At 39.7% G+C, this 17145-nt stretch overlaps 1 protein-coding gene across 1 annotated transcript in view; it reads left to right on the forward strand.

The window, feature by feature from the left end:
- The window catches only part of capn7 (calpain 7), a gene marked incomplete at its 3' end in the record, with an annotated part of 73380 nt that continues 56235 nt past the window's right edge, over positions 1–17145 (forward strand). Inside the window, exons 1-5 of the mRNA XM_084335976.1 lie at positions 1–336; positions 3011–3119; positions 6320–6477; positions 11729–11796; positions 13583–13822. Of these exons, the coding sequence (XP_084192102.1) occupies positions 235–336; positions 3011–3119; positions 6320–6477; positions 11729–11796; positions 13583–13822 (677 nt within the window). The 5' untranslated portion in view covers positions 1–234. The remainder of the gene's footprint in view (positions 337–3010; positions 3120–6319; positions 6478–11728; positions 11797–13582; positions 13823–17145) is intronic.

Raw genomic sequence — 17145 nt, forward strand, 5'->3', positions numbered from 1 at the left:
AGCAAGTACAGTAGGAGCTCTAGTCATCTGTCTTTCATTAGTAACGTGACCACGGACATTACACGTACCAGGTGTTAGCTTTGGGTTTCAGGATATTTGTGAGAATAATATATTCAGTATGATTCAGGACAACTAAAAGCCTTTGTTTTTCGACTTATAGGTAGACGTTGCTTAGATTTGCCTAGCTAACGTAGCTTGTTAGCTAGCTGAAGCTGTCACTCCAGTGAGTTGAGGATGGATTGCACCGCACTGGAGCAGGATGCTTTCAAATTTGCCAAAGCTGCTGTCAACTACGACCAGAATGGCAAATACAACGAGGCTGCCTTTTATTATAAGGTAAGTGGCTAATGTTTGTTCGTACCTCCCTGTTTTCCCCCACATAGTAAACTAACGTTAACCTTAAGTCAATAACAGCTACGCTTAAAGCTCATACGGTTGTTCAAGTTAACGTTAACGGTAAGTTTTGATTGATGATTGAAAACTTTATTAACAGATTGCAGAATGGGTACAATACAGTACGGCTCAATGCATACAATTGTTAAGGGGATGCAGACCTGAGAAAGACTTTCGTCTTGTTTACATGTCAGGGTCCCCCATTTTCAATTAATCATAATATGACATACATGACATACAGACAGAGTACTGTACTACATCTATACATTTATGACATACCAGATTTGCAAATACAGTACTGTTTGTGATACAAAAAGAGTCTAGAAAAGAGAGTATACATTTGACGTAGAAACTGTACATTGGAGTGAATGAATGAATGAACTTTATTTAACAGATTGCAGAATGGGTACAATACAGTACGGCTCAATACATACAATTGTTAAGGGGATGCAGACCTGAGAAAGACGTTTGTCTTGTTTCCATCAGGGTCCCCCCTGGAGGAGGTTGGGTAGGTGTGGGGGGGGGGGGTGTTACCTCTCGGGTTCTCTTGCACTAACGCCTTTTTATTTGAGCCTGTCTGCTCAAACACACACACACACACACTTGAATGATCTATGTATGTCCACATACAATACAAACAGTTAAGGGGAGATCCAATGTAATAAAAAAAGTCAACCAATGAACTAGATTCTTGTACCGGATCTCCTCTCTGGTAAACAAGAATACCCTGAACTGAAGACTCTGGCAGGAGCACTCATTCAAGGGTACTACGACTATGCTTGCACCTCATTGTACCAAAGCACCTCAAAGGCACTAACTGGTCAGACTACTGCTTGACCTTACTCCTAGAACCCACCTCACCCCTGCCCAATTTGACAACGTAGGATGGCTTAGAGTAGACGACAGAGTACAGAACTTGCAATTGGCCTGGTCTACAAGATACACTATACTACACCGTAAATGTCCAACCCCCACCCCCTCCTAATAGACGGTCTCTTCCCCATGATGAATGAATGAATGAAAACTTTATTTAACAGATTGCAGAATGGGTACAATACAGTACGGCTCATTACACACAATTGTTAAGGGTATGCAGACCAGAGAAAGATGTTTGTCTTGTTTACATCAGGGTCCCCCATTTTCAATTCATAGTGTATATCATATGTATATATTTTCTGTTAAAGGAACACTCCAACATTTTGGGAAATTAGCTTATTTAACATCTTCCCTGGAGTTAGACAAGAAGATACATACCTTTTTCGTCTCTCTGCATGCATTAGGCTTAGGGAACGCCTGGACCGTTAGCTTAGCTTCATCACTGGAAGTGGGTCATGATTTACATGAGTTCCCAAACAGTCACGAAAATACACTCCAAATACAATCAAAATACAACTCCTGTTAGGATCTCTGGGTAACGGTACTGTATATTTGCATATCGTATATGTCACAAATGTAACAGTACTATATACCTGTATGTCCCTATGTCATGATGTCATGTATGTTGTGTATGTCATAAATGTCACTATGAATTGAAAATGGGGGACCCTGATGTAAACAAGACAAACGTCTTTCTCTGGTCTGCATCCCCTTAACAATTGTGTGTATTTAGCCGTACTGTATTGTACCCATTCTGCAATCTGTTAAATAAAGTTTTCATTAATTCATAAAACATGCATGCAGTCTGATATTAAGAGACCTTTAAGTTACAATTACAAAATGTCACATATATGCTCAATTGACATACATGTTGGTACAACAAAATGAGGCAAACAAGTTAACAACACAATAACACACAGAGTCCACTTCTAGGATACAAAAGTAAACGTCTCTTCCGACTGGATAGATATTGAGCAGCGATACACAGCCATCTGAAAGCCTCTCGCGTCACGACCAGCCCACATAAAGACACTCAATCCTGTTGGTATTTAAGACCATAAATGGCACCAGTCCAACTTACCTCCAAGAGCTTATTGTCACTCCCAAAGCTCATCCCAGACACTTGGGTCTGGCTGCTCAAACCTCCTCACCGTGCCCCTGACAAAGCTGAACAGTATGGGGGAATGTGCCTTTTCAGAACTGAGCCCACACCTGTTTAATCAGCTCCCAGAAAAAAAAATTGCTTTCCTTGGCCATTCTATTGTTTTAATTGAACTGCTTTTTAATGTTTTATTATGATGTATATATCTTTATTTAGTATGCCATGTTAAAGCACCTTGATACTACATTGTATTTTAAAGTGTGCTCTATAAATACAATTCATTATTATTATTACATTATTACTACTAAGCAAAACCAGAAGCTTTAACCTGTAGCTGTGAAATGTCTGCTCCAGCTGTAGCTGGGTCAGAAAGACTTCTCTAGGCTAAGCTCTGGTCAAAGACTCAAAGTACAGCCTACATCTAAACTGAGTACTTACCTGTGATCCTCATGGACAACAGCAAGAGCAGGGGTGTTGGCTTGGCAGCAGTAGTAGAGCGATAGGAACGCATCTAAATGAACATTACAAAGACTGAACATGCAACACACACATATTCATATTCACATTCACAGCCAATTTAGCACTGTGAGAGATGCAAGCTATTTTGATCTCAGTATCGTGGATATTTTGTGGTTTCAGGAGGCAGCCCAGGCCCTCATCTACGCGGGCATGGCGGGTTCCAAGCTGGAGAGCATCCAGGACAAAGTGAACGAGTATCTGGACCGGGTCCAAGCCCTCCACAATGCTGGTGAGTTCACCTGAGAGCAGCGTTTCCCAAATTTAGGGAATAAGTCAATAATGATACAATAAAATGCACCTGCAGAGTATTTGGAGCACCTCCATTATGATGAGGCATCTGCTTCACACTCCTTACACTGTACTCCATGTGTTCTCCCCCGGGTACAGCGAGTGTCGGCAATGCTAGTGCTTCACACTCCTTACACTGTACTCCATGTGTTCTCCCTCGGGTACAGCGAGTGTCGGCAATGCTAGTGCTTCACACTCCTTACACTGTACTCCATGTGTTCTCCCCCGGGTACAGCGAGTGTCGGCAATGCTAGTGCTTCACACTCCTTAGGGCCTGTGTCCACCTGCCTCATATTTATGGGCGCAAGCGTCTTTTTTCAATGTATCCCAATGGGGAGGGAGCGTATGCAGTCGGCTTCTTTTTTCAGCGCCTTTCAGCTTTTTTGTGCGGCGGCACACAGCGTTTAAAGTTAAAACTTTCTGAACTTTTCAGAGCGATGCGCTGAGCGTCTTTTCAGACAACCAATCACAGCCTATCATATCTACCACTCTGTTTGTAACCTGACACCGGAGCTGCCTGCCTGTCTACCCACAAGAGACGGCACAAATAATAATAATAACTACACGAATACACTAATAAAAAGCTAATAAAAAGCAAAGGGCGAACTGTGGTGTCGGGTAATAACAATATATATATAATTAATATACAATAAAGTATATTAAAATATACTATATGTACAAAACGCGGCAGTAAAATACGATACAAGTTATTATTACAAGATGGCTGTCATGTGGGTGTCGCTAGAGTTCTTTCTCTCTCGTCATCAGGTAGGTTGGTGACTGACAGCTCGTTGTCATAGCTACAAAAGGCTTGCGCTGCGTTTTTTTTTTCTCACCGCACGCACTCCACCCCAGTACTACCGGCGCACTGCCAGCGTTTTTCAGCTGGAAATGTGAGCTAAGTGGACGCATGCCCTTACACTGTACTCCATGTGTTCTCCCCCGGGTACAGTGAGTGTCGGCAATGCTAGTGCTTCACACTCCTTACACTGTACTCCATGTGTTCTCCCCCGGGTACAGTGAGTGTCGGCAATGCTAGTGCTTCACACTCCTTACACTGTACTCCATGTGTTCTCCCCCGGGTACAGTGAGTGTCGGCAATGCTAGTGCTTCACACTCCTTACACTGTACTCCATGTGTCCTCCCCCGGGTACAGTGAGTGTCGGCAATGCTAGTGCTTCACACTCCTTACACTGTACTCCATGTGTTCTCCCCCGGGTACAGTGAGTGTCTGCAATGCTAGTGCTTCACACTCCTTACACTGTACTCCATGTGTCCTCCCCCGGGTACAGTGAGTGTCGGCAATGCTAGTGCTTCACACTTTTTACACTGTACTCCATGTGTCCTCCCCCGGGTACAGCGAGTGTCGGCAATGCTAGTGCTTCACACTAGAATTCTGACAACTAACATTAGTATTTTTTATATTGCAAGTATCGGTAAACGAATGATAATCCTTAGATGCAAGTTGATCATCTCCAGTAGGCTACACCCCCTTAGTAAAGAAAACCCCTTTGAATTTAACGATGATGGTGAGGATGAGCACAGAGAATGGATGAATGTCACAGGGAGTTGTTTACATCCCTTCACAACAGTTGCCTCCTTTGTTTGGGTACTAAGGCAAAATGTGTTATCCTGTTATCCCCAGTAATATCAATGAATTTAAGCCTCCTTTGATTTATTTCCTGTCATAATGCATCAGAAAAAGTTGACAATAACTATAGACTACAGTAAATGAAGAGAAAATAAATATCTTTGATGTTATCATAGTGATGCACGATATATCGGCCGCCGATATAATATGTATATATTATAATAATAATATCGGCTGATATGGACATTTTTTTTACACATCGGTATCAGTTTTGATATCAAGATGGTGCAGATAATAATATTTTTTTTTTTAAATTTTTTTGCCTTAAATAGTTTCAAAATATCAGTCATTTCTGAAAATAAGTTACAAAAGTAAAAAGAAAATGCATTTTGGAAAATAGCTCTTTATTTGATTATCATAAAAAAGTGTTTTATATACAGAGATATCAACATCGGTAAATATCGGTATCGGCCAGAACAGCAATATTAATATCGGTATCGGCCACAATTTTTACATCGGTGCATCACTTTATCACCGTGATGTCATGTTTGACAATTTACTGGCTATAGCTTAATATGCAAAAAGTAAAAGGTAGGCTAGTTTTTTTTTCCCGATAAGCAGAATCAGAATCGGTAAATTCCGAATGATACCCAACCCCACTGCCTCCTCCAGGTGTAAATGACTGACGCGGTATTCTGAGCCCTCTGCCTACATGTGGCCTATAATGTGTTTCAGAGAGATATGCTCAGAAATAGATTCCTACTTACACTGTGTGGAATATTGAGTGTTGTAAATCCAAATCCCAAGTATTTTGATGTGTGGAATTCTAATGTATTTCTGTATATATGTGTTTTGTTTTGAGTGGGTAATTGATCCACATAATCATCATTATCTTTTAGTTTTTCTATCAGTGGGAGTCTAACAAGTGATGGCACCACTGCTGAAAAAGTGTGATTTTTAATATTGTTTTCCACAGTCTCGGAGGAAGTAGGTCCATCTCTGCTGGTGTGTCGTAATAACCTGTGTCAACAGGCAGGTGAATGACGAGGCTTCCACACCATAGATAAGAGATGATAGATAAGATACCTGATTACACTCAGGATTAGGTTTGAGTGCCATGTTGAATTGTCATAAAGAAGTCTAGATGTTGATGGGTGTACAGAAATGTGACGGTCTAAGTTTTCTTTTAACAATCTCAGGCAATGCAATCTGATGATGTCTATTGCATTGTATTTTCCATACCTCGAGGGCTCATAACTCAAAACAAAGAAATTGTGTAATGACAATGATTTTTTGATGAAATTCACCTTTTAAAGCGACAATGTGTCCTTTCTTAATTACAATTTAATTTGTAATTCATTAATCAAGTTCTGGAGTGCGTACAGAGTAGATTGAGACCACCTACGCTTCAATGCGGCACTCGCCTTCGCTGCTCGAGCCTCAAACCGTCTGGCAAGACACAACACTAAAGCACGGTGTATAGAGACTGATTGCAGATGACACCACATGTAAATTCTCAACCTGTATCCCCGACCACCCTTTGCCCACAGACCAGGCGCAGAGCAATGACCCGCTGAAGTCCCGGGAGCAGGTGGACCTGGAGCGAGCCCACTTCCTGGTCACCCAGGCCTTCCAGGAGGACGAGAAGGGCAACGGCGACGATGCCATCGAGCTCTACATGCAGGCGGTGGAGCTCTGCATCCAAACGGTAGGTCTGAAGAAGATCTGGACATATAGCTCTACATGCAGGCGGTGGAGCTCTGCATCCAAACGGTAGGTCTGAAGAAGATCTGGACATATAGCTCTACATGCAGGCGGTGGAGCTCTGCATCCAAACGGTAGGTCTGAAGAAGATCTGGACATATAGCTCTACATGCAGGCGGTGGAGCTCTGCATCCAAACGGTAAGCTGTTTCTGCAAACACACAATTACGTCCGCTTCTGATTTGAAAAACAAGCCGACAGACGTCAATGCCTTCTCTCCGCTCTGTGATGGGTCAGTGTATAAGGTGCTGCTATAAGAATCCATGATGGTATGCAGAGTGAAAGGTATAGGGTAGGAAAGTACTGCAGATAAATATACTAATATTTATTCAAGCTCCAAGTCACATGTATAAAATTGTTTTGCATCACAAGTGGGCGCTTTTTGTCCTGCAGTTTCTGCCTACGTTATACTCGTAGAGTAAATATACATAAATAAATAGAGTATCATGCAGTCTGAGTTTACAAATGTAGTCTATAGCCCTTTTCGGACATGCTGAGTGCTGAGGGACATTGCCTGGAGTCCGTGGCAGACGTGTTCAGACATATGTAGGGTTGGGTACCGTTCACATTTGAACCGATACCAGTACCTGTGAATCCATACCGGTACCTTTTTTCACTACTTTTCTCTCTAAAAATTTAATATACCTACCTCAGTTGTAAAAAAATGTGTCCAAACATCAAATGATTTATTATCATTATTATTTATTTAGAACAATTTGTTAATATATATATATATATATATATATATATATACACACACACACATCTTTAAATAAAAAATAATGTTTTACAAAATAACAAGTACAAAACGATTAAACAAACCACTCTAGCAGCAATGAACTATTCTGCGGAACCAAAAGGTACACATCTATATATTTAAATAAATAAATAAAGGCATTGGGTCTCATTCCCGAACGGATTTAGGACCAAAAATTTCCCCTTAGGCAGATTTCTGCCCATTTAAGACATATTAGGGCTGGTAGCGCGATTCCCCAAATTTTCCTGAGATCAGATTTGAGCGTGGCTGAGAGCAGATTTAAGAGTGCTGAGGAGCACACTTATGATTGATTGACTAATTGAAAATTTTATTAACTTGACAGACTGTGTTCTCATAGTGATTCCTTCATGTCAACGCTACAGGTCTCCTTGGAATAATTACTTAATCATAATTAAAATAAATATGACCGTATTTGTACGATAAGAAATTACGCTATTTTGGACAAATGTATAATTACTTTAATTACTCAGATATTCAAACACAATAATTGTTATAATTATAATTATTATGCAATTATTGTGAAATGATTGAAAATATTTATTTAATGCCTTCTGTGGAATTTGTATTTCTTAGTAACATCTGTTTTAATGGTATACAATGGGACAGACCTTTGTTTGATATAGCTATAAACCTGCATTCCTTCGAATATATCATTAATCAATTAAACTTATATTGAAATACACTATATAGCCTATACACCAACACTGAAATGACAGTGGATAAATAAATAAATAAGAACTAAAGCTAATCGGTGGAAATAGACTGCATTAATATTCCATAACAAGTCTTGTGTGCGCCAGTATGGCCTACGTGTCTAATGCATGAACAGTATAGGCTTAATATATTCTAGTTACTTGTTTCATTAGGATTTAGTAGATACTATATATATGCTCTGCCCTACGTACAGTCTGTATGTATACAGACTGTACCTATACTGTACGTAGGGCAGAGCATATATATAGTATCTACTAAATCCTAATGAAACAAGTCATTAATCGAATAATAAGCCTATACTGTGTTCATTCATTACGCCATAGGCTATATATATATATATATATATATATATATATATATATATATATTATGTAAACAAGACAAAATACAGGTTTGAAATGAAAGGAAATAAGGTTCACCTGTATTCCCTACAGTGAGCTAAGCGACCAACAGTGTTCTGTGCAGTGCAAAAACAGGATTTTACGTATATAAATAGTCTACAATCAATCCAAGATGTTTGTATTTCCTGTTAATTTATGTAAACGCAAACAGCGTTTCATATCTCTCCTGAGTCAGACAGCGGAACAAACTGGCCAGCATATCATCTTGACTTGATATTTAAAAAAATCTCCAGTTTCAAAGCATTATTGAGCTGACCTATTTAACATATTATGATATTGACCACTTAATAATAATCTTTTCATACAGGCTAAAACACTGTGACAAGCACACATTCAATATAAATGTACATCTTTGCGGCAGTCTCTACACTGTCACAGTCACTTTTGATGAGACAAATGCCTTGTGTGTCTTGTCCTTGATCGGAATGAAATTGAAGAGAATGAAGCAAGCATAGATATAAATTTGATCCACAACCCAGCAAGTATCAGCGAGAAAAGGCCATCTTTGTGTAAGGAACATGGTTGGTCTATATGAATCAATATGCCCACTCGCTCGCTGTGTGAATACTGCAAACAATGATCTGCTCATTTGAATGTTTGCGCTCTGACATACAGCACCTCCAATTAATGTGCCATGTTTGGACTTTCAGCTGTCAACCATAATGGAATCTTAAAGGAAATACACCTAGCATGGCAGGTTGTAGAAATGTATCTTACTGTATTTTACTGTAGGCCTTGGTGTGGTACTAGTAGTGAACACAGTATATCCACTATATGACAAAGGACCAGATGTGACATATTATAATTGTGCCCTATACTGTAGGGAGACTGTAGGCTGACTTGGTGGGTACTTTCCCCCCAGGGTCTTGGCCTACATGTGTCAGGTTCAACAGCCTTTAAGGCAAGTGTTGGTTTCCCTCAATTAGAGCTCTGGTAATGGGAGAGCGCTCTCACTGCCCCACTTAAAATCCAAAGGGATTGTCCTCCCACGTGGCCTTGCTCAGTCACCTCCACTGATCAGATGGGAATGGGTAGGTGTAAACAACCGGGTCAAGGTGAAAACGGTGCTATGCCCTCTTTGCCCAAGTGATCTGATCATTGTGTGTCTTAGCGAAACGTGCTGGTTTAGATAACTTATGAATGTAATGCTGTGAGGTTTTAATGGGATGTAATTACATTTCTGCTTAAAGGGGACATATTATATATGTTTTCAACAATTTTATACGACTTCCTTGAGTCTGTGGAACATGTTTGTTATGTTGTTTGCAAAGAATCTAATCTATTAAATTTGAATTGTTTATTTTCACACACTACTTTCTTCCCTTGTATTGAACACACTCTGTTTGGTGGGTTAGGCTATTAGCACACACCTTTCCTTTCTGGCTACCCCACACCCAAAAACCTTTACAAACTGGGCAGTGGGCAGTAGTACATTAGGTAATCTGTGTTCCTGGCTCCAAAAAGCACAACTAATTGGTTGATTAATCAACGCTAAGTCATCCTCCTATGCAGTGTTTGGTGTCGTTTACCCAAAGAAAGTAATATATTCATTGTTACTCATTTCAAAAGTAATTGTTTTACTTATTATTCTCTGGGACCAGTCATTTGCTGTGTTACTCATTACATTACTTCCGGTACACCCCCTGGAATCGCGTGGGTGTAATGATCACGTGAAGCGGCGCCCACTGCAACGCAGAGTGTGTGCGGTTCTGTCTCGCTAGCTTGCTTGGTGTGCGCACTGTGCAGGGAGGTTTAGGCCGCACGCAACAATGATGCTTTCAGAAGGGTGGTCACTGGTGACAATAAAACTAAGGTTGTAACGAGTTATTATTTGTAACTACTAACTAATATTATTACTGAACGTTTTATAGTAATTTGTTACTCTACTGTTACTGGGAAACATGATATTGTTACTGTAACGTATTCCTAGTAATGTGTTGCCACCCAACACTGCTCCTATGACATCACAAACTGCAATAATTCTGAACAGCTTGTTCAGGTTAGTTCAGTGGTTCTCAATCTTTTTACACCAAGTACCACCTGAGAACGTAGCTGGCTCTCCAAGTACCACCATATGACCGACGTTAAAATATTGTCTATTCAGCTAAGTACAGTTCACGCAGGAGGCAAATGTATTCCTAATACCATTATTTATTGTTAACTTTTGTCAGACACAGTCACAATGTACAAAGGGGTAGCACTACAACTAGCAAATTCTTTCACACAAATCTCATACAATGCAAGGGGCATTGAGAACATAATAACTAACATTCTCACATAGCAAGTGAGAAAATGAAGAACAACTGTATTTCAGCAAATGTACTTAATTCAAACTCACTCACTCACTCACTCACTCACTCACACTCACAGCAAGCAATTGTACTTCATTCTCTCTCACACACACACACACACACACATGTTGTTGTACATTGACAACTCACATAAGCAGGGCCAGACTGGGGAAATAATTCAGGCTGGGAAATATAGTGTGAAATATAGCCCCAGTCAGGACACTTTTTAAGCGTGGGGTCTGGGGGTCCCCCACCAGGTTTTTTTTGTTACAAAGACTTAATTTCCTGCATTCTGGTGCAGGAATTTTTGAAATGTTACCCTTTAAATGCCAGTGTTTGTGATGGGCATCACAAATTATTGTAAAAAATCTTCAATATATCAAATGCAAAGTAGATTTTTCTGGGGGGGATTATTACAGGCTAGCATGTGTCAATGATTAGCAACAACACTGATTTTGATGGATTTTTAGTTTTTTGTAATGTCAGATTTAACAACAACTCTTTTCAGAAAAGTGAGAGTATTTAATTTTGTATCTGACATTACAAAAAAACTAAAACTAAAAATGCTTATGATCAGGGCTGAAGTTGAATAAAAGATGTATGTTTAGACTGACTCTCTGTAACAGTGATCTCCTGGTTGTTCCCCACTTAGGTTATCTACTACTAGATAATTGGAAACACTGGCTAAGTTCAGTGGCCTGACTGCAAAAAAAAAAAAAAAAAGGATTATTATTATTATTTTTATTTTTCAAGTGCCACCAGCAGGGGGCCCAAGTACCACCGGCGGTATGCGTACCACAGGTTGAGAACCACTGGGTTAGTTAATCTGAAGACTTCAAACCATGGCCAAATGGCAAGGAGTACTTATATAATTCTCCATTAATTCCATACAAGAAAAAACATAAGTCCCCTTTAACCATCACCTATTTCACCTTTAAAAGTATACACAGATGTATTAATCACTGGCCTCGGCTCTGTCTTTGCTCATGTACTTCTTTGTGTCTTTGCTCAGTCAAACGAGACATCAGACCAGGCACTGCAGGGCAAACTGAAGCAGCTGGCTCGCCAGGCCCTCGACCGGTAAGAGGAACTTTACACTGGCCTCACCTGCTCTCAGGTAGTGTGTCACATGCACTATTACAAGACATGGAAACAATTAGGGCTGGGAATCACGAGAGCCCCCACGATACGAGTCACAATATTATAATCTCACGATATTGCGATTTATTACCTTTTTTCAACTGCAAAACATCCCCAATGAAAACTTACTTTACAATACATATACATCATTTATTTGATCTAATAAGATGTTTGTTCACCTCATTCCAATAATTTGTATTGCAGTAAATCACAATATATTGCTGTATCTATTTCTTTCCCCACCCTTAGAAAGAATACTGATATTACTCAAGTAGCAGTACTGTCCCTTCAGTGAAAGAGTAGCATGTTACAACAGTTTTAAAGGACTTAACGTTTCGAATGAAAATTGTTAAAATGTAGCTTTTTTTAATGGCAGCAATAACTTTAGAATGAGTGATGTGAGGAAAAGTCCAAAAATACTGTAAATGATAGATCTCATTGTACCAAACATAAAACCTCAAGTAAAAGTAGGTGTAAATTCTTAAAAAGGCAACTCACGTATAAGTAAAGATACAGCCTTTTATAAAAATAAATAAATAAGTTCCATTACTTAAAAAAATCTAACCAACTACAGTAATTACTCTGAACTTGTCTATACTCAATTTATACCTACAGTATCTACTGCCTTTACTGTTTACACCTGCCTTGCACTGTAATCACAACTACTTACCTCAACCTATAGTCTACCCATATAACACTGTGTGATGGCATGTACAATAATACTGTATATACCATATATATATATATATATATATATATATATATATATATATATATATATATATATATATATATATATATTCATTTATCTACATCTGTCTGATTATATCTGCATATAGTCCTGTTTACATACCTGTATATACTATCTATATATCTATATTAGTGTGTAACGGTACACAAAAACCACGGTACGGTACGTATCTCGGTTTTGAAGTCAAGGTTTGGTACGGTTTTCGGTACAGTGGGGGAAAGTTTGGCTTTCCAGGGGTGATGTAGTGTGCAGTAACTAATTGTACTTGTAGGGCTGTCAACGAATATTCTATATTGAAATTAATAATCGACTTTTTATTATAATTATATTAGATTGTGAACAAATCATGGGTCGTTAGTGGTTAACATACCGTTGTATTCGTTCGGTACACTACACAGCCGTTCGGTAAGGTACGGTACACACTGAAACTTGTTCGGTTCGGTACGGATACATGTACCTTTACACCCCTAATCTATATCTGTATATATTCTTAAATATCAATATCTGATCAATATCCGAAATGAAAAAATTAAAAGAATAATCCGCTAACCTTCCTACTCTTCCTACTATACTAATGTCTTTACTACTATACACTCAACACTGCAGCACCCAAGTTTCAGCACTGTTTGATGAACATTGCTACTCAGCTGTAAGAGTTGTACCCTTCTTGCTGACTTGTCGTACAGAACTTAGTGTATTTATACCTGTATCACTGTACATAATAATACTGTACTTGCATCAGATTAACATTATTACTCAATAGGAGTAGTATTTTTATATATTCCAGTTTAATCACTTGTGTATATTGTTAATGCACTTTACTGTTGCCTTGCACTCTAGTTAGATGCCAACCTATTTTTATTGTACTGTACTTATGCTGTATAATGACAATAAACTTTGATCTAATCTAAGAGTAAATGTAATGAGTTACGTCCCACCTCTGACTACCTACCATTTGTATTATACTCTGTTCAGGGCGGAGGGCCTTAAAGACTCCCTGTCCAAAGCAGCTCCATCCCAACCTCAGGACCGCTCAGTGCCCTCTGGGGCCAAGCCCAACAGTGCGGCCAGTTCTGGGGGCCCGGTCCGCCAGTTCTTCCCCCTGGGGCCAGACTTTTCCCTGCACGACAGGCACCAGCCCCAACCTGTGAGAGCGGTCCAGTCCAGCGAGCCCCAGGGCCAGCGCTACACGTCAGAGGAGATTGAGGTGCTCAGGTGAGCACTGTTGAATATGTAGAACGGCATAACGGGAATAGTTGTGATTTCTGGAACCCTAGCCCTATTCCTAACTCATACTAGCTCCGGCTAGTTAGCCACAAACCAATGCAAAGTCAATGGGGTTGAGCTCCTGACATTAAAGGCCATGTCCAGATTAAACCGATTTCGGTCGTATCAGGCAAAGTATTTGATCGTATGCATCTTTCATCCACACGAAACTGCGTTCTGGCAGCCTGAAGACGCTATTTTCTGAAACCGGCTCTCAGAGTGCGCAATTCTGAAGACGCCCCCCTTGCGTCACCGTCTTTACAAGCGATACGAGTCTTTTCCTGAACCGATGACGCGATAGCCCACCTCTCCCTTACCCCGCGTGTGCAAACTCCCACATCACAACAACAATGGCATCAGAGTAGTTGCGTTCGTGTTACAGAAGCTATTGAGCTTGATCGGGCTTGTCTTATATGTCCAGATATGTCCTGGCTAGAAGTGTTTATTAAACACCGGGAGGCTACTGTGATGCAATACACAATACTAGATAGAGATTAGCGTCACATAGCTGGCCCTTTTCTGAAAACCCAAGTAGTAGCCAAGCACATATTGTTCCATAGCATACGCCTTCAGTTGATCATGACAAATCCTAAAAAGCCTCTATAATTTAGTAAATAGTATTCCCAGATTCATCTAAATTTTGTTCACAGGACTTATTTAACCCCTAGATGATTGAATTTAATGGGTCTCAGACCTGACTCTCGATGTACCTTGTGTCCAAACGGTGCCACAGGAACATTTATGCTATGTACTGGGAATGCCCTCCTGTTGAGATTTTTTGGGAAAATGTTACATCTCAGCTCTCAAACATTTTCTCTTTGACCATACCTGTATCTCCTTCTGTATTGTTATTGAATGATGTCTCTCAATTACCGACTTCTATACATACAGACTCATTTTGGCCGGCCTCACAGCCACAAAGCGAGCGAGTGTCCATGTATATTGTTTTTTCGTTTTTTTAATTTTTTTTAATTTTTTTGCATTCTGTCTCAATTATTGTCTTGGCATGTTGTGTTAAGTTGTTGCATTGGGATGTCTTTTTATGTATTATTATTATTATTATTATTATTATTATTATTATTATTATTATTATTATTATTATTATTATTATTATTGTATTGTGATATGTCTTTGTTTCATGTTTGAAAAAATAAAATAAAAATATCACAAAAAAAAAGTAAATAGTATTCCCATGGCTGGTGTTGAGCTGTAGCCAGCCAGCTAGCATTGATGCTATTCAAAATGCTATCAACATTAGCTAAATAGCTAACCAACTAAATACAATAGACAGTGGTATCCTGAGGTAACGTTAAATACAGACAACGTTTGCTAGGCAAAATGACTGGACACAGGGACAAGTTAAACATCAATCAATTACTTTAATACAACACAGGTAGTTTGAACCGCGGTCTCTCTCTCTCTCTCTCTCCACTCCTTTGGAAACTAACGTTATGTTAGCAAAAAATTACAGAACCGGACGACACAGCAACGAACAACATAACACTTCCGGTTGGGGGTTTTCAAAATAAAAGAGTGACGTCTAAAACAGGAAAGACATTTATTTTGTACATTTGTGGCATGCACTTCTTTCTTGAGACGTTTTCGTTTTTACGGAAAACAATTATTTTTAAATGAAAACGAAAAAGATCAAAATCTTTTTCGTCTGGACAAGGCCTAAAGACTTATGCCACTGATCTCTTGGCTCTCGACGTGAACGGACGTGTTTTTGTGAGGATCTGTGTGTTCCAAATTTTCTTGGCTGGCTTCTTTTACGTTATTCTTTTTAAAAAAATTTTTTTGCCATTGATCTTAACTAGGGATGCTCGATATTGTTTTTTTTACCGATACCGATATTGTCCAACTCTTAATTTCCGATACCGATATCAACCGATATCAACCGATACCGATATATGCAGGGTTTCCCCCCCAAAAAAACTGAATAATTTCAGGTAATTAACATTACTTATTACATGGCGTTTTCACATTCGCCGAAATGCTTGCTTGTGATTGGTCAATAACGCGCGTCAGAGGTCCGATATTACCCGATAACGGACCTCTGTGGAACAATAATGACCGCTGTGCGCAGCTGTTCGCAATCAAGCCCACTGACAACAGTGCAATCAGACACTGCCGGCTGCCGGGGAAGCTGCCGGCGATGACAGGGCGGAGCGACGAGCGGAGCCAGAACCAGTGTTGCGAGTCGATGTAAAATGAATTAGGTATATTGTTAGTAAGTTAGCCATGTAATAAGCGAGATAATGTATAGCTATACTCGATCATTGTCGCAAAATAATTGACCTTCACTGACGTTTAAAACACCTCGCCGAGGCGGCTCGGTATTTTAAACTCCGTGTCGGTCAATTATTTTGCGACAATGACCTCGTAGCTATACATTATTCCTTACATATCTCTTGTTGTGGAATTAACACAACATTATGCATACTTATGTCAATAAATAAAATCAGAATTTGTTCTTACTTGCTTGCCTGGGTAAATAAAGGTTATAAAAAAGAAAAAAAAATGTGAAAACCGATACCGATATTTTCCGATATCACATTTTAATGCCGATATCAGCCGATAATATCGGACATCCCTAATCATTGTGACTTTATTGCTTTTATCATTTATGCTGTTGGTTTTATGTGACTCCGATCTAAACTAGCGGGGCTTGTTGCTGTTGTCATAGCTACAGCTAAAACGCTACCTTGCTAGGCTTGCCTTTAGCCTGGTGGCTAGGATAGCTATTGGATCATCTTGTACACTGTTTTATACAGTGAGAATAAAAAGCTATCTTACAAGATGTCAACATTCACCACAGTGGAAACCGAGTTATCCAGTCTCAGGTGCGGTCTTCGTACTATCGAGTGCCTCCTGGACGATATCATTCAGCAAAATGGCTGCAGGAATGGTCAACCTGAAGTGCTGATCATTGGTGACTCCATTGTAAGACATGTCGAACTCCCAGGTGCTGTCACTTTCTGCCTCCCAGGCAGTAAGGTTTCAGACATCTCAGAACTGATCCCAGTGCTCATTGATCTCCACCCCTCAGCTCACACACTGATCATCCACGTGGGTACAAACGACGTCATGCGTGGCCAATCTATGGTTCTCCGTGACCAGCTGGATTCTCTGGCATTGACAATACAGAGCCTGGGTAGAACCTGTGTGTTCTCTGGTCCTATCCCAGCTCCCTCAAAAAGTCCTGAACATTTTAGCCGTCTTTTTAGCCTCCATGAATGGCTAAAATCATTTTGTATTGCAACTGCACATGG

This window comes from Notolepis coatsorum, assembly GCF_963971535.1.
Source record: "Notolepis coatsorum genome assembly, chromosome: 19".
Taxonomy (NCBI): domain Eukaryota; kingdom Metazoa; phylum Chordata; class Actinopteri; order Aulopiformes; family Paralepididae; genus Notolepis; species Notolepis coatsorum.